Source organism: Rhinopithecus roxellana, chromosome 5, assembly GCF_007565055.1.
Source record: "Rhinopithecus roxellana isolate Shanxi Qingling chromosome 5, ASM756505v1, whole genome shotgun sequence".
NCBI lineage: Eukaryota > Metazoa > Chordata > Mammalia > Primates > Cercopithecidae > Rhinopithecus > Rhinopithecus roxellana.
The window spans coordinates 77,310,435-77,329,043 of NC_044553.1; the positions used below are offsets into that span (position 1 = coordinate 77,310,435).

The 18,609-nt window shown below is 39.4% G+C and overlaps 1 protein-coding gene across 7 annotated transcripts in view; it reads right to left on the reverse strand.

The window, feature by feature from the left end:
- The window catches only part of BBS4 (Bardet-Biedl syndrome 4), a 393,503-nt gene that overhangs the window by 35,047 nt on the left and 339,847 nt on the right, over nucleotides 1-18,609 (reverse strand). For 5 of the 7 annotated variants that reach the window (XM_030930214.1, XM_030930217.1, XM_030930213.1 and 2 more), the window contains exon 2: nucleotides 13,984-14,035. The exons of the other annotated variants lie outside the window; for them this stretch is intronic. In XM_030930214.1, the coding sequence (XP_030786074.1) occupies nucleotides 13,984-14,035 (52 nt within the window). The remainder of the gene's footprint in view (nucleotides 1-13,983; nucleotides 14,036-18,609) is intronic. 7 annotated transcript variants of the gene reach the window in all.

Here is an 18,609-nt window from a genome sequence, read left to right on the forward strand (position 1 = left end):
CTCCAGGAATGGATTCCTTCCCCAGGGTATTAATTATTAATATTCCTTGCTAGGAAAAGAATTTAGCAATATCTTCCCTACTTGCACATCCGTTTATAGGCTCTCTGCAAGAGAAAAATATGGCTCTATTTTGCCCGACCCCACAGACAGTCAGACCTTATGGCTGTCTTCCCTTGCTCCCTAAAATCGCTGTTATTCTGTTCTTTTTCAAGGTGCACTGATTTCATATTGTTCAAACACACATTTTACAATCAATTTGTACACTTAACACAATTATCATAGTGGCCTTGAGGTGATGTACATCCTCAGCTTACAAAGATAACCGGATCAAGAGATTAAAGTAAGAGAGGCATAAGAAATTATGACAGTATTATTTGGGAACTGATAGGTGTTCAAGAAAGCTTCACAATTTATGTTCCTCTGCTGCGGCTCCAGCCATCCCCCTGTTTAGGGTCCCTGACTTCCTGCAACAGAAATATATATATAAGATACTGAATATCATATCTGGCCAGGTGCAGTGGTTCACACCTGTAATCCCAGCACTTTGGGAGGCCAAGGTGGGTGGATCACAAAGTCAAGAGATAGAGACCATCCTGGCTAACATGGTGAAACCCCGTCTCTACTAAAAATACAAAAAATTAGCTGGGCGTGGTGGCATGCACCTGTAGTCCCAGCTACTCAGGTAGCTGAGGCAGGAGAATTGATTGCAACTGGGAGAAGGAGGTTACAGTGAGCCGAGATCACACTGCACTCCAGCCTGGTGACAGAGCGAGACTCTTTTTCAAAAAAAAAATCACATCTGATGATGAGACTACCAAAAATATTTTAAATAGTTAAACACAATCTTCAGAAATGGCTCAAATGAGAACATTATGCTGTTGCCCAGAAATGAGGAGTCAACGATGAAAACAATCTAGTTGAGTCATTGAAAATGGCTCACGATACAGAAACTATAAAATGAGTTACCTGCCCACTGAAATCAGAAGTTTAAAATATGGTCAAATTCATTAAGAAATTACTCTTCTGTGGTAACAAGGAGTAGAAAGATCCAAATTAACCTCAGAATAGTGAAGATCTCAAGGAAGGAAGAGGAAAGAACAGAATTATGAAAAGATAGAAAGGAGACTTCAACTCTTTAATGCTTATTTCTCAAAAAAAAAAAAAAAAAGATTTAAAGTAAACATGACTAAATGTTTTTTATTAAGCCTAGCCAGTGAGTACATGTGTGTTTATATTATTTTTTGTGAACTTTAATATGTTGGAGACAGTCCTTGATTTTTAAAAATGGAAAAGAGGCCTGACATGGTGGCTCATGCCTATAATCCCAGCACTTTGGGAGACCGATGAGGGGTAGATCATTTGAGTCCAGGAGTTTGAGGTCAGCCTGGGCAACATGGTAAAATCCCATCTCTACAAAAAAATACAAAAATTATCAGGGTGTGGTGGCGCATGCCTGTCATCCCAGCTACTAGGGAGGCTGAGGCACCAGAGTCACTTGAACCTGGGGGGTGGAGGTTGCAGTGAGCTGAGATCATGACACTGTACTCCAGCCTGGGCCACAGAGCAAGGTTCTGTCTCCAAAAAACAAAAAAAGAAAAGGCCGGGCGCCGTGGCTCACGCCTGTAATCCCAGCACTTTGGGAGGCCGAGACGGGCAGATCACGAGGTCAGGAGATCGAGACCATCCTGGCTAACACGGTGAAACCCCGTCTCTACTAAAATTACAAAAATTAACCGGGCGCAGTGGCGGGTGCCTGTAGTCCCAGCTACATGGGAGGCTGAGGCAGGAGAATGGTGTGAACCCGGAGGCGGAGCTTGCAGTGAGTGGAGATTGCGCCACTGCACTCCAGCCTGGGCGACACAGAGAGACTCTGTCTAAAAAAAAAAAAAAAAGGAAAGAAAGGGAAGAGCATGGGGAAGAGAGGAAAATGACTGTAACCCATTTCTTGATGTTCTGGAACCTAAGGAGAAACAACCTAAACAAAAACCAAAAAACTCTACGTCCATAATATGACAGGGAGGGAAAAAAGCTTACTGTGACTCAGAGTTAATGTTGACTGAACACAAAAATTAAAAGGTACAACCAGGCATGTTAGCTCACAACTGTAATCCCAGCACTTTGGGAGGCTGAGGCAGGAGGATCAGTTGAGCCCAGAAATTTGATACCAGCCTGGGCAATAGAGCAGGACTCCCATTTCAACAAAAAATTTAAATTTTTTAAAAAAATAAAAAAGAAGTAATGCTGCTCATTGCTATCCAAGAATAGGGATTATCAATGGAATCTGTAAGAAGAAATTATAACACAAAGTATGGATATGACCTTACATGCCAGGAACAAGAAAAAAAGTAAAATTTTAAACAAATGACTCTTCACTTTTGACTACACACATTCTCTTAGTAGAACCGTCCTTCTAGTCATCAGGGCCTATTTGAAATTCTAAGACTTTTGTTTCCTTTCTTCTCTTCCCCTAGGCCTCACCAATAACCAGACCTCAGCCATTCACATTCTACTTAACCACTTCCAGAATCAAATTTCCTTTGAAAAAGCCACACAAGTCACCAAGCTTAAAGACATGTGAGTATGTTAAGTGCATAAAGTGTACTGTCATAAACAGTTCTAGGGTCCAGGCGCGGTGACTCACGCCTGTAATCCTAGCATTTTGGGAGGTCCAGGAAGGTGGATCACGAGGTCAGGAGATCGAGACAATCCTGGCTAACACAATGAAACCAAGTCTCTACTAAAAATACAAAAAATTAGCCGGGCGTGGTGGCATGCACCTATAATCTCAGCTACTCGAGAGGCTAAGGCAGGAGAATCGCTTGAACTCAGGAGGCGGGGGTTGCAGTGAGCCGAGATCATGCCACTGCACTCCAGCCTGGGCGACAGAGCAAGATTCCATCTCAAAAATAAGTAAATAAACAAATATTCTGGGACAAGTGGCTTACTGAGTAATCTTGGACCAAGTCTCAACTGCATGACTAGTCCTCTGTCACCTACCTACTAAAGGGAAAAGTAAGAGAAAAGAGTCACTGAACCCTTTTGAGTTCATAGTATCACTAAGTATTGCAAACCTTAGATACTTAGCATAATATCACTTAGTAGTCTAAAAGAAAATGTATAAAATGTCAATTTTCAAGTCTTAGCTGTTATTAAAATTTCACAATAAAAGACAAGTCAGGGATAGCCATAGTGGCTCATGCCTGTAACTCCAGCACTTTGGGAGGCCCAGGTAGACGGATCACTTGAGTCCAGGAGTTCGAGGCCAGCCTGGACAAACCCCATCTCCACAAAAAATACAAAAAAATTAGCCGGGAGTGGTGGCACAACCTTGTATTCCCAGCTATTTGGGAGGGTGAGTTGGGAGGATTGCTTGAGCCTGGGAGGCAGAGGTTGCAATGAACCATCATCGTGCACTTGCACTCCAACCTGGGTGACAGAGTGAGACCCAGTCTCCAAAAAAAAAAAAAAAAGGACAAGCCACATTTTGTGTTTCCTGAGTGAAAGCTGGAGAAAAAAGTGTTCAATTTGTAAGGCAGCTCAAGAGCCCAAAGGCTCGTTAAATGGAACTCTAGGGATTAGAAAAAGGAAAATCCACCAAATCCAGTGCTGAAGGTCATTTCACGCTCCTGGAGATGTAGCTGTCCAAAAGCTAAAAGAATTTTAGTTCCATCCAAGATTTTAGAGAACATTTCAGTGCACATAACTGTCCTATTACCAAATGTATGACCTGGGAAATTTATAGTTTCCTCATCTGTAAAACCAAGACGCATTCATTCAGCCAATATTCACTAGGTACCTACCATATTCCAGGCACTGTTCTAGGCACTGGGAATACAGCAGTGAACAAAACTGACTCCCTGATTTCATGGAGCTTATAATTGAGAGAAGGGGCTGCTACCACACAGGATAGATAATAAAGTATGTTATACTTATGAGTGATATTTTTTTTGAAGAAAAATAAAGCAGGAAAGAGAAACAGTGCCAGGTGGGGGGGTTGTACTTTTAAATAGAAGGGTCAGGAAATAAAATACTCATCCTATAGAGTTGTGAGGATCGAATTATCTAATACATAAAGAAGTTCAAATACTGCCTGGCACAAAGTAAGCCTTCAAGAAATGTTACCTATTATTGTTGCTGGGTTTTTTGCGTGTTTTTTTTGTTTTTTCATGTGTTTTTTTTTTTTTTTAGATGGAGTGGAGTTCTGTCATAAAGGTCAGAGTGCAGGGGCGCGATCTAAGCTCACTGCAATCTCCACCTCCCAGATTCAAATTATTCTTATGATTCAGTCTACTGAGTAGCTGGGATTACAGGCACTCGCCACAGTACTCAGCTAATTTTTGTATTTTTTATAGAAATGGGGTTTTCCCATGTTGGCCAGCCTGGTCTTGAACTCCTGACCTCAAGTATCCACCTGCCTCATTCTCCCAAAGTGCTGGGATTCCAGGTGTGGGCCACTGTGCTGGGCCTGTTGCTGTTATTTTTATTACCATTATTATCTACTTATTGCCAAAGATGAAGGAATTCTGGATACCTCAGAAATCCCTAGAGTCTATGAATCCTGAATTTACAATTAGAATTTTACCTGCAAATGTGTAAGCTGAATTTCTGGTATTCCAAATCATTGCTCACTCCAACTCCCCCTAAAAATGGGGATACTGGTTCTTACATGCTTTCACAGGTATTATGAGAACTACTAGTTGAAAGATCCTCCCAAAAAATATAAGTATGTAAATGCAGAGCAGAATCTCCCCTATTTTGCAATAAAGCAGAGTGATCACCTCCAATGCTACATTTCAGGAGTCTATGTTACCACAGAGGTCAGGTAGCCAGCTGATGAGATGAAGACAAGGTAATGGCTTTTAGTGAGTTATAAAAAAGACCTCATTCATATCCCAGCTCCCACACTACCCCTCCACCATCACCAAGACAATGGGGGCAGAAGGCTGGCAACCTAGCAACAATACTTTCTTGCCACTTCTCTTGCCCCATTCTACTCTTTTGTAACATCTCTTCCCCTTCTTTCTCCCTTTAAGGATGCACCTCACATATTTTAAACAATTCCAGAAGTGAATAAGCATGACACCTCAAGAATTCTCCCCTATAATTTGCCCTAGGTACTAAATTCTCTTTGAAGAATTTCAAATTCTGCTTAGGCTCAAAAATCAAACCTTTACATGACACTTTGATTAATGCTAGGGGTAGTATGCTAGCTATATAAGTGCTAAGCAGAAAACTATTATGGTTCAGATTTTTAGTTGAAAAATTTACTAAATCACTAAGGCTTTTGTAAATACATTGCAAGTAAAGCCTTCTTTAAAAAAGAATAATACTCATCAAAGAAAGGATTTCTTCCAGGACTAGCAGACATGTAGCACATAAAAGTTTTCACATGTACAATTTCAATCTCCATTCAATACCAGCCTTCTATGGGACCTAGGGCAAGTTATTTCACCTCTCTGGGCCTCCATTTATCCCACTATAATTTTCACCCAAAAATCCAAAGAATCTGAAAACGGTCATTCAATAAATGTTAATTTCCTCATGCCAAACAGGAATTATAACACTTTTCTACCTCAATAGGATATCTGGGGCATCAAAAGAGATAACAAATCTTGAAAAGAATACAAATGTAAGACATTTTCATTACTATCATTTTGAGCCCTGTATCAGTCAGAGCCTAAGAAAAAACCAGTTGAGGACTGGAAACACAAGGATTTTAATGCAGAGAACAGGCAATGGAAGAAATGAGAGGCCCAACAGAGAATGGTGAGACAAATCAGAAGTCTGCATGAGCAAAAAGCCACTACTACTCTGAGGCCTGAAAGTCAGAGAGGGAAGCCCTGGCTTCTCCTTCCTCTTGCCTTCTAATCTCCTGCCAGTTCCTCCACTTGCTAATCCAGCCAGAAACTGCTGACACAGAAGCCTAGGAAGAAAAAGAGCCTGCAAGAGTCAGTTCCTCACTATACCAAAAAGAGAAGAGAGGCCAAGGAATGCATCAGAGGGCAAACAGGACCAGGATCAAGAGGAACATCTACTCTGTTCAGGGACATAAATGATAAAGGAAGAGGAAGAGACTGGGCTGAATCAGTATTGACTCAACAGTATATGCTAGAAGCTGGCCTTTAATTTTTAAATTATATTGCTGCTATCCAGTTTCTTTGCTTCTCTTTAGCTTAACAGGAAATGAGGAAGAAAAAAGTCTATAAAAGATTAGTTAATTCTGGTTTTATGCTATAGCTTAGATTATTTAAAATTATTTTACTTCCTCAAAACTTAACAATTATTTCCTTGTTAAGGGTGTGTGTGTGTATACATGTATCTCAAAGTGTTTTCTCTATTATTCCAATGAATATTCATATAAGGCCAGTGAGTTACGCAATTCAGAGAATATTCCCACATTACAAAAGAGGAAATTAAGGCCCTAAAGGTTAAGTAAATTGTCCACATTCAACAAGTAGTTAATGGAAGAGGCAGGACTATAACCCAGGTCTCTAAGGTTACCCATTAAACTACAACAAGTTTCTGCCCAATCATAAAGGATTTTCTAATATTAAAATGTAAATGTTTGGGCTGTCAATTAGACATAACTGAGCAACACAACATTAATGATTTTAAAGCGGCCAGACGCGGTGGCTCATGCCTGTCATCCCAGCACTTTGGGAGGCCTAGGCGGGCAGATCACGAGGTCAGGAGGTTGAGACCATCATAGCCAACATGGTGAAACCTCGTCTCTACGAAAAATACAAAAAAAAAATAATAATAATTAGCTGGGCCTGGCAGCACACACCTGTAGTCCCAGCTACCTGGGAGGCTGAGGCAGGTGAATTGCTTGAATCCAGGAGGCAGACGTTGAGGTAAGTGGAGATTGCGCCACTGGGCTCCAGCCTGGCGACAGAGCAAGACTCCATCTCAGAAAAATAACAATGATTTTAAAGCTTTTCTTTTTTTTTGTTTTTTTTTTTTGAGAGGGAGTCTCGCGCTGTCACCCAGGCTGGAGTGCAGTGGCGCCATCTCGGCTCCCTGCAAGCTCCGCCTCTCGGGTTCACGCCATTCTCCTGACTCAGCCTCCCGAGTAGCTGGACTACAGGCGCCCGCCACCACACCCAGCTAATTTTTTGTATTTTTAGTGGAGATGGGGTTTCACTGTTAGCCAGGATGGTCCCGATCTCCTGACCTCATGATCCATCCGCCTCGGCCTCCCAAAGTGCTGGGATTACAGGCGTGAGGCACTGCGCACGGCCAGTAGTACTTTCAATATACCAAAGTAGGAAGACTTTCAAATGATTTTTAAAAATAACTAGTTGGTTTTCTTAAAAATACATACTTACAGTAAAACAAAATTCAAAGGGCACATAGGATATTAAACAAAAGACCCACTCCATTCCTGTCCCTCACCAGAGGGGAAGAATTTCTTGAGTATTTTCAAGGAATTTCTATGCACATATAAGCATACGAGCAAGTGTGTGTGTGTGTGTTCATACATCTTAATTTTACACATGGTGATTATATTAACCACATTTCGAAAACTGCTTGCTAATATTTACTGAGCCTAAATATATCCTTGGTGACCCTGAAAATCCTACTCCTAAATATGTATGTGTACACATGCTCTCCATGGTGGCATTATTCATAATACATCAAAATAAAAACATCTCAAATGTTCATCAAGTATAATGATATGTGGTGAGCCCCATAATGGTATTCGGAGAACCAACACCACTCACTGCACAAACATGATGAATCTCACAAACGTAATTCTGAACAAAGAAGCCAGATATTAAAAAGTACATCCTGCATGATTCCATTTACATTAAATTCAAAAGCAGGCAAAACTGATCTAGAAGATAGAAGTTAAATACAAGTTACTACCTTTGGGAGGGGTGGTTAATGACTGGTAGGGAATAAGGAGGCAGCCTGGAGGGCACTGATAATATTCTATACCTTAATCTAGATGGTGATTACATGGGTATGTTTACTTTGTAAAAATTCACTGCACAGTACAATTATGATTTATGTATGTACTTTTCTGCATATGTATTTCTATAGAAAGGTATCCAAAATTACTGATTGAGCCAAATTAGACATTTTCTAAAACCAAAAAATTAGTTTCTGCGATATTAATGCAGAAAAGGGAGGGGACACACTCAGCCTGGGGTAAGGATCAAGATTTCCCAGACAAGACACAGAAGGCATTCATCACAAAAGAAAAATAATAGTAAATCGGCCTTCATCAAAATTAAAACTTCTGATCATCGAAAGAGACCTTAACAAAATGAAGGTAGGCTGGGGGGAAATATTGACCACAAATATACCAGACAAAGGACTTACATTCAGAATATATAAAGAAGTCTCACAAATCAATAAGGAAAAAAAATTAAAATAGGCAAAAAACTTGAGCAGGCACAACACAAAAGATATGACCAATAGGTATATGAAAAGGTGTTCAAACACTAGTCATTAGGGTAATGCAAATTAAAATCACAATAAAACACAATACAAACCACCAGTAAGTCTAATATGAAAAAGCCTGATAGTAACAAATGTTGGCAAGAAAGTAGGCAAATAGAATCCTCACACGTTGCTGGTGGTAGGATAAAATTGTACAACCACTTAGAAAAATACTTTGGCAATTTATTAAGTTAAAACGAACAGTTCACATATGACCCAGCAATTCCACTCCCTAGGCACTTATTCAAGTGAAAACACATGCCACATGCACATACAAAAAAAGACCAGTAAATACATGTTCAGGCCGGCGTGGTGGCTCATGCCTGTAATCCCAGCACTTTGGGAGGCCAAGGCGGGCGGATCATGAGGTCAGGAATTCGAGACCAGCCTGGCCAATATGGTGAAACCCCGTCTCTACGAAAAATACAAAAATTAGCCAGGCATAGCGGCACACGCCTGTAGTCGCAGCTACTCAGGAGGTTGAAGCTGAAGAATCGATTGAACCCTGGAGACGGAGGTTGCAGTGAGCTAAGATTGCACCACTGCACTCCAGCCTGGGCAACAAAGCAAGACTCCATAAATAAATAAATAAGGAAATAATCATAGGAACTTTCACAGTACTCAAAAACTAGAAACGCTGCAAATGTTCATTAACAGGAGAATGGACAAACAGTGGTATATGCATGCAACTGAATATTAGACAGCATTTTCAAATAAAAGAACTACTGATACATATAACAACATGGATGAATCTACAAAACAACATATTGTATAAAAGTTGCCAAAAGCTAAATAGTAGATACTGTATGGCTCTCTTTGTGTTAAGTTTAAGCACAACTTATAGGAAAGTTCAAAATCAATTTATAGGGGCAGAAATCAGATGGTTGCATCTGGGGAAGTGAAGCAGAAGACTTACTGGAAAAAGGCATGAGGAAACTTTCTAGGTGATAAAAATGTTTAATTTGATCTGATGATTACAGGAATATAAATACGTACATGAGTATACATATCTGTCAAAATCCAAGTGTGTACTTCAGATTTAAAGATTTACTAGCATTGAAATTAAAAATAATAGAGAAAAATTAGATATATACTACCTTCCATTTAAATTAGAAGTTAACATTGTTCCTCAAAAATTAAACAGAATTGGGCTAGGCGCGGTGGTTCACACCTGTAATCCCAGCACTTTGGGAGGCCGAGGTGGGTGGATCATGAGGTCAGGAGTTCGAGACCAGTCTGACCAACATAGTGAGATCCCGTCTCTACTAAAAATACAAAAAATAAGCCAGGTGTGGTGGTGAGCGCCTGTAATACCAGCTACTCGGGAAGCTGAGGCAAGAGAATCACTTGAACCCGGGAGGCAGAGGTTGCAGTGAGAAAAAAAAAAAAAAAAAACAATGCTTAGCTCATCAATTTAATCAGTGGAGTGGTAGAGCAAAAGCCAGATTACAATAGACAAATAGACTCAGAGGTGAGGATACCAAGACAAGTAAGATAAACTATTCTTTCAAAAAGCTAATCAATGAAAGTCATTTACTATCACAGTAGAAATAGTGAGATTCGGTAACTACTTATCCAAGACTCTGTAAGAGTGGTTTCATGTAGACTTCAGGGTGAATTAGATAACAACTAAATTACCTTGTAACTCTACAATTCTGTATACACAAGGACCAAAGTTAGCAAAAGGAAAAGATTAATGAAGTCAAGAGCATGTATAGCATCTACAAAATCACTTATGAGAACCAAATATATACACAGTAATTAGTCTGTAGAATACATTATTATATACAGTGCAGGAAATGACATATTTCTAGAACATCTACAAAGTTCCTACTTTCTACAACCTTTAAATTCTTTAAGAATTACTGACATATAAAGACTCTAAGGAAAACAACCCAAATGCCCATCAACAGACAGATAAACAAAATGTGATATATACATACACTATAATATTATTCAGCCTTAAAAAGGAATGAAATTCTGATACATGCTACAACATGAATGAACTTTGAAAATGCTCAGTCAAATAAGCCAGACAGAAAAGGGCAAATATTTTATGATTCACCTTATATGAAAAACCTAGAATAGTCAAATTCATAGACACAGAAAATAGAATGGAGATTACCAGGATCTGGGGAGGCAAGAGGATGTGGGGATTTATTGCTTAATGGGTACAGAGCTTCTCTTTGGCATGATGAAACACTTCTAGAAATGGACAGTGGTGATGGTTACACAACTTTGTAAATGTACTTAATGTCACTGACTTACACACTTAAAAATGGTAAATTTTATGTATATTTTACCATCATAAATTATTCTATTAAAAATTACTCTAAAACCAGTATCAAGCTGAGATCAAGCTTCTCACATAGTGAGTATATTGTCTCAGGTTGTTGACAAAACTCATCCTCAGCTATGGCCACCCCAAAATGGGTAAAGTTTTCAATGAAGATTCCTTTAAGGAAGGAAATAGACTTAAGCAGTAAATCAGTTCACTCACCTCAGTGATGGCTAAGATCTTCAACTGAAAGCCAGAAGAAAGTCACCTAAGGTCACATCATGGGGCAAAATGAAGAGGACTTCAGTAGCCTCATGTAGGATATTATTTTCTCAGAACCATCAAGTAGTTCTGATCAACAATTTCTTTTTTTTTTTTTTTTTTTGGCAGGTCTCACTCTGTCGCCGGGTGGGTGCAGTGGCGGATCTCAGCTCACGCAAGTTCGCCTCCGGGTTTACGCCATTCTCTGCCTCAGCCTCCCGAGTAGCTGGGATTACAGGCGCCCGCCACTTCGCCCGGCTGGTTTTTGTATTTTTAGTAGAGACGGGGTTTCACCGTGTTAGCCAGGATGGTCTCGATCTCCTGACCTCGTGCTGATCAACAATTTCATTGCCTGTTCTTGAAAAAGTCCTGATACATTTGGCCAAAAATACCACATAGAAATCTGTTTACCCCTTCCACAGTTGGCAGTCATCACCCTCAAAACTAAAGAGTCAAACTAGGATATGGACCTCTCAAGCTGAGGAAGAAAGGGTGAGAGGGAGGGACAACATCCATTCTCAGTCAAAATGCCTCCAGTTGCTACTTGTTCAAATAAAGTCTCTCAGCTTGCTAACCCAACTGCTGTGTGAATTCTTTACACACTTACCAACTTCCTGCCTTCTATTTCCAAGTATTATACTACTCAACCAGAGCAGTGGTTCTCAAGTGGAAACAATTTTGCCCCAGAAGGAATAACTGGCAACATCTGGAGACACTTGGTTGTTACAATTAACTGCTACTGTCATCTACTAGGTAGAAGCCAGGGATGTTGTTAACCGTCCTACAATATACAGGACAACTCTCCCAACAAAGATTGGTCTTGCTCAAAATATCATTCATGCCAAAGCTGAAAAAACCTGAACTAGAGGTTTTCAAAAAGTCTAAGGATTTCACAGTAAAATGTGACAGCTTTTTATTCAAAGTACTACTTTGATTTTTAATTTGTTAATTAAAGTCCATTAATCCTTAAGGATGACATTTCTCCTGTTTTTGTAATACTTCCCCCCTATATTGTGCTGGATGCAGTGGCTTATGCCTGTAATCCCAGTACTTTGCGGGGCCAAAGCAGGTGGATCACTTGAGGTCAGGAGTTCAAGACCAGCCTGGCCAACACGGTGAAACCCCATCAATACTAAAAATTTAAAAATGAGCCAGACATGGTGGTGCATACTTGTAATCCCAGCTACTTGGGAGGCTGAGACAGTAGAATCGCATGAACCCAGGAGGTAGAGGTTGCAGTGAGCTGAGATCGCACCACTGCACTCCAGCCTGGGCGACACAGCAAGTCTCCGTCTCAAAAACAAACAAACAAACAAACAAACATTGTATGAGTTTTAAAAAGCCACTGAAAAATTTACATAACCCAGGTGCAATAGCTCATGCCTATAATTTCAGTACCTCAGGAGGCGGAAGATGTACTATCACTTGAAGCCAGGAGTTCAAAACCAGCCTGGGCAACACAGCCAGACCCCCGTGTTTCTAGAAAAAATTTTAAAAATTAGCTAGGCATGGTGGCATGCACCTCTAGACCCAGGTACTAGGGAAGACTGCTTGAACCCAGGAGTTTGAGGCTGCAGTGAGCTATAATCACACCACTGTACTCTAGCTCGGGTGACAGAGCAAGACCCTCTCTCTCAAAATAATAATGTGTGAGTCCATTTATTGGGCATTCTGAGAAAGGCAAAACTAGGAAGAAAGAAACAGATCAATGGCTCCCAGCAATTGGGAATGGAAGAAGTGGTCTACTACAAAGTAAAGGTGAATTTTGGGGGAGTAATTAAATTTGTATAACTTGATTATGGTGCCAGTACTGATTACATGGCTAGTTTCATTTGTCAAACTCAGAATTTGTACTAAAAAAAGGGAATTTTACTCTACGAAAATTATACGTTGATACCATTCAAAGACTGGCCAAAACAAAACTAAAATAGCTAAATAAATAACTAAAACTAAAATATTATCAAAGTAGACTTCAAACAAAGAATATTATCAGAAATTGAAGGGGAATATTACATAATGACAAACGCGTCAATTTACCAAGAAATCAGACAATCCTAAATGTATATGCATCCAACAACAGATCTTCAAAATACACAAATCAAAAATTAATAGAACTGAAAGTAGAAACAAATCCACAAGTACATTTGCACACTTCAACACTCTTCTATCACCCTTCCAATCAGTAACTACATCAGTAAGAATATGAATATCTGTAAGCATATACAGAACACTATCAACCAACTTGACCTAATTGACATTTACAGAATGCTACCTCCAACAACAGCAGAATACATATTCTTTCCAAGTGCACGTGGAACATTCACCAACAAAGGCCACGCTGTGGGCCATAAAACAAACCATATAAAGAATGTTCTCTATCCACAATAAAATTAAACTAGAAACCAACAAAGCAAAAAGGTATCTGGAACTTCACAGAGTGGTTTTTCCAGAAGCAGAAAATTAGTACACACTTACTTAATAATCAAACCCCATTTAAATAATTTCCAAGTCAAACCAACCTCCTAATATCTAATAACTCTATTAAATAAAAGCTAGATGTGACAGAACATTTAGACTATTACTTCTTTTCCCAACACTCATTTTGAAATCATATGGAATAGAAAAGAGAATCAACAAGAGAGAGAAACCTGGCCGGGCACGGTGGCTCACGCCTGTAATCCCAACACTTTGGGAGCCGAGGTGGGTGGATCACCTGAGGTCAGGAGTTCAAGACCAGCCTGGCAAACACGGTGAAACCTCATCTCTCCTAAAACACAAAAGTTAGCCAGCTGTGGTGGCGTGTGCCTGTAATCCCAGGTACTCGAGAGGCTGAGGCAGGAGAACTGCTTGAGCCCCAGAGGCAAAGGTTGTAGTGAGTCGAGACTGTGCCACTGCACTCCAGCCTGGGCGACAGTGAGACTCTGTCTCCAAGAAAAAAAAGAGAGAGAGAGAGAAACCTGTGCAAATATACACATACAATGAAATTGCATACAGACCTTTTTTCTGATGTGGTTTTTGAGACTCAGTAGATGCAGGAAATTGAGTTCTCTGAAATGAAATAAGTAGTCTATATTGAAGGATCACAATATAAAGTTGCTAACTTAAAGAAGCATCCAAATAACCAGAATAATCAGCAGCTCACCAATTATGCAATTTAATCTGTTAAATCCATATTCTGATACAAAGAGTTAATTTGAATATGGTTTAAAAAACAAATGTCAAGTCATACTTTTGGTATCCAAACAATTAACAATGTATAATGCATATTTATATTTACAATGTGCATTTTTAATGTATAATTATAGTATATAGTAAAATGTGCGTAAGAAATATACTAAGTTCTTAAACACCTCATATTAGTATTATACTTGATGCCATACTTCTCAGCAACCAAACGAAAAAAGTGATCACTGTTTGATAAAAGGAAGCTTATGAGGTCATCTACACAGACACTGTCTAGCACTCAATTCTAAAACGGAGATAGTTATTTTACACTATAACCTCGTAGAAAACCATCAAATTAATTTTTCTTTTATCATCTTCCTATGACATACCACAATATAAGCAAAAATAATGGCTGAAATTTTTCCAGATGTATTGAGAAACACCAATCCTTAGTTTCTGGATACTCAACAAATCCTGACCAGGTTAAATGAAAATAAATACATTCTTAGATACATCATAATGAACAGCACCAGAGACAAGAAGCAGCTCTTAAAAACAGCCAAACAATAAAATATATCACCAGATTACCAACAAAGAAAGGACAGTTATTTGGGAGGCCAAGGGGAGAGGATCACTTGAGGTCAGGAGTTCAAGACCAGCCTGGCCAACATGGTGAAACCCCATCTCTACTAAAAATACAAAAATTAGCCAGGCGTGGTGGCACATGCCTATAGTCCCAGCTACTTGGGAGGCTGAGGCAGGAAAATGGCTTGAACTTGGGAGGCAGAGGTTACAGTGAGCCAAGATCGTGCCATTGCCCCCAAGTCTGGGGAAAGAGCGAGATTCCGTCTTAAAAAAAATAATACAGAAAGGCCAGATGCCGTGCCTCGCACCTGTAACCGCAGCACTTTGGGAGGCCAAGGCAGGTGGATCACCTGAGGTCAGGAGTTCAACACCAGCCTGGCCAATATGGTGAAACCCCATCTCTACGAAAAATACAAAAATTATCTGGGTATGGTGGTGGGCACCTGTAATCCCAGCTACTTGGGAGGCCAAGGCAGGAAAATCACTTGAACCCAGGAGGCAGAGGCTGTAGTGGGCCAAGATCACGCCACTGCACTCCAGCCTGGGTGATAAGAGCAAAACTGTATTTCACAAAAAAAAAAGAGGAAAAGAAAAACAAAAAAGACACACTGACAGTTGGCTCTTCAACAATTAAAAATGGAAGACAATATCACAATAAGACATCATCAGAATAATTACTCCAGTGTCAGGTACTAAGTAAAATGAATGTTAATTTAGACCAGACGTCAGCTAAGTATGGCCCACAGGTCAAATCCATCCTGTTTTTTATTTGGTCCACAAGCTAAGAATGATTTTTACATTTTTAAATGGTTGAAAAAATTCAAAAAATATTTTAACACATGAAAATTCTGAGTCAAATTTCAGTGTCTACAAACAAAATTTTGTTGGAACATACCCACACTCATGTTTATAGAATGTCTATGGTTGCTTTTGTCCTACAACACCATTGTTGAGTAGTTATCACAGAGACTACATGGCCCACAAAGCCCACAATATTTACTATCTGGCTCTTTACAAAAAAAAAGTTTGCCAACACCTGATCTAGATTCTCACATCCATCAAAACTAATTTTCAACAAAGGCAAATTTTTAAAACTTTCAGAATTTGAGAGTTTTTAGATTCTCACCAAATAAACTTTTAATGAAAATATATTAGGAAAAAGAAAAATAATCCTAGAATGAAGGAGTTGAATGAGCAAAGGAATTGGTAAGATAAGCAAGTATTCTAAGCATCTACTGACTGAATAAAACCAAAACAAAGCATAATTTGTGGTGTTTAATTAAAATACATTAGGAATTACAAAACTAAACAACAATGGCATACATTTGCAGATGGCAATAGATGGTAGTAAAGCATTTGATGGTCCCTGTATTAGCAACATTTAAGCTTGGACTTACAGTAAACACGTATTTTTTAATTTCTTTGGTACTCATTAAAGGAAGGCGAAGTATAACTTCCAAGGAATGAAGTAAGAGGAGCAGAAAGGGAGGGGGAACAGATGGAAATTCAGTTTTTTTTTTAAAAAAAAAAGCAAGAAAGGAGGTAGAAAAAAATGAAATTCTCTAGTTTAAGACAGATAGATCAGCCAGGTGTGGTGGCTCACACCTATAATTCCAGCACTTTGGGAGGCTGAGGCAGGAGGATCACATGAGCCTGGAAATTTGAGACCAGCCTGGGCAAAATAGCGAGACCCTGCCTCTATTAAAAAAACTTTAGAAATTAGTCAGGCACAGTGGCATGTGCCCGTAGTCCTAGCTACTCAGGAGGCTGAGGTGGGAGGATCTCTTAAGCCCAGGAGGCCAAGTTGCAGCAAGCCATGATCGAACCACTGCACTCCAGCCTGAGGAACAGGCTCAAAACCAACAGCCAGGTGTGGGGGCTCACGCCTGTAATCCCAGCACTTCGGTATGCCAAGGCAGGCTGTTGAGTTCAGGAGTTTAAGACCAGCCTGGGCAACATGGCAAAACTCCGTCTCTACAAAATATACAAAAATTAGCCAAGCGTGGCCTGTACCTGTGGTCCCAGCTACTCGGGAGGCTGAGATGGAAGGATAACTTGTGCCCAGGAGGTGGAGGTTGCAGTGAGCCAAGATCACGCCACTGCACTCCAGCCTAGGTAATAGAGCAAGACTCTATCTCAAAAAAAAAAAAAAAAAAAAAAAAAAAACAGGGCAATGTAAATTATCACATTAAGACATAATTTCATATCCACCATAATGACTGATGGTAGAAGCATAAATTGTTACAATCACCATACAGTTTCCTGCAAGTAATACTCTATTACCTAGCAATCTGTTTCTAGGTATACCTTAGACTCTTAGATATTACATCAGAAGACCTACATAATAATGCTCAGGGCTAGGACGAAAGTGAGGTATGTGAGGTACCCAGGGTACAAACCTTGAGGGGGTACTTACTCCATAAAATGTGAACCCTAAGCACCTCACTTACCTTTCCTTAGTCCTGGCCCTATTTTTAACAGCTTTTTTTGTTTGTTTGTTTGTTTCCGAGACAAAGTCTCGCTCTGCCAAGCTGAAGTGCAGCGGCAACCTCTGCCTCCTGGGTTCAAGCGATTCTCCTGCCTCAGCCTCCCGAGTAGCAGGGACCACAGACGCGCACCACCACATCCAGCTAATTTTTATATCTTTAGTAGAGATGGGGTTTCACCAAGTTGGCCAGGATGGTCTCCATCTCTTGACCTCGTGATCCACTGCCTCGGCCTCCCAAAATGCTGGGATTACAGGTGTGAGCCACCGTACCCAGCAGCAGCATTGTTTTTAATAACTAAAAACCAGGAATAATCCTAATCTCCATCTAGAGGAATGGATAAGTTAACTGACATACTTTACTGTAATAGGATACTACACAGTGTTGAAAAAATGAATAAACTGAAGCTTAATAACAAATTTTAAAAACTAATATATTGTTTAAGGATATATATAAAAATATATATGGTAAAACTATAAAAAATACAAAATATTAATATAAAATTGAAGAAACACTACATCTGATGTGGAGGAAGGAAAACGCAGGAGAGAGGCATTTAGGAGGTTTCAAAGTTACTAATGACCCATTTCCTAATCTGCGCAGTAGGAACACAAGTTTCCATTATATTATCCTTTAAAGCATACATACAACATTTTAACCACTCTTTCAGAGGTATATTAGGTATATATTTCACAACAACAAAAATTAATCCTCAAAATAAAAGAGAATACTTATTTGTTGTTTTGGTTAATGATCTTGATTTTAAAATGCACAAAAATTTATAGAGACATTTCACCAAAGAGATATGTGTGGAAAATAAACATATACAAATTCTTCAATATCATTATTCATGAAGGAAATACAAATTAAAACCACCATATACCATCACTACCCATCCACTAGAATGGCTAAATAAAAACAAACTGACCAAGTGTTGACAGGGATGTGGAAAAATCATAACCCTCATGCATTGTTCATGGAAATGTTAACTGGTATATAGTCTGCAGAAGTCAGGCAGATTTGTTTCTGTTGTTTTAAACAAATACTTAAACAATACAACCCAGCAATTCCACCGACACAAGGAACCCTTCTGGAATGACGGACACGTTCTAAAAGTAGCCTCTGATGGCAGCTGTGCAACTATATAAATTTACTAAAACTGATCAAACGATGTACTTAAATTGGGTAAATTTCATGGTGTGTGTATTATACCTCAACAAAACTGTTTTTAAATGTTAAAGAACTATTTTTTAAAATCTAACTAGAATTTTTTAACTTTGGGGAATATATTAGTAAAGAATGTTAAAGACTCAAAAAGCACCTTCAAAAGTCAGCAATCCTTCTTTCGGCACAAAGTAGAATTATTTTTTGATAAGTCTTTTACTC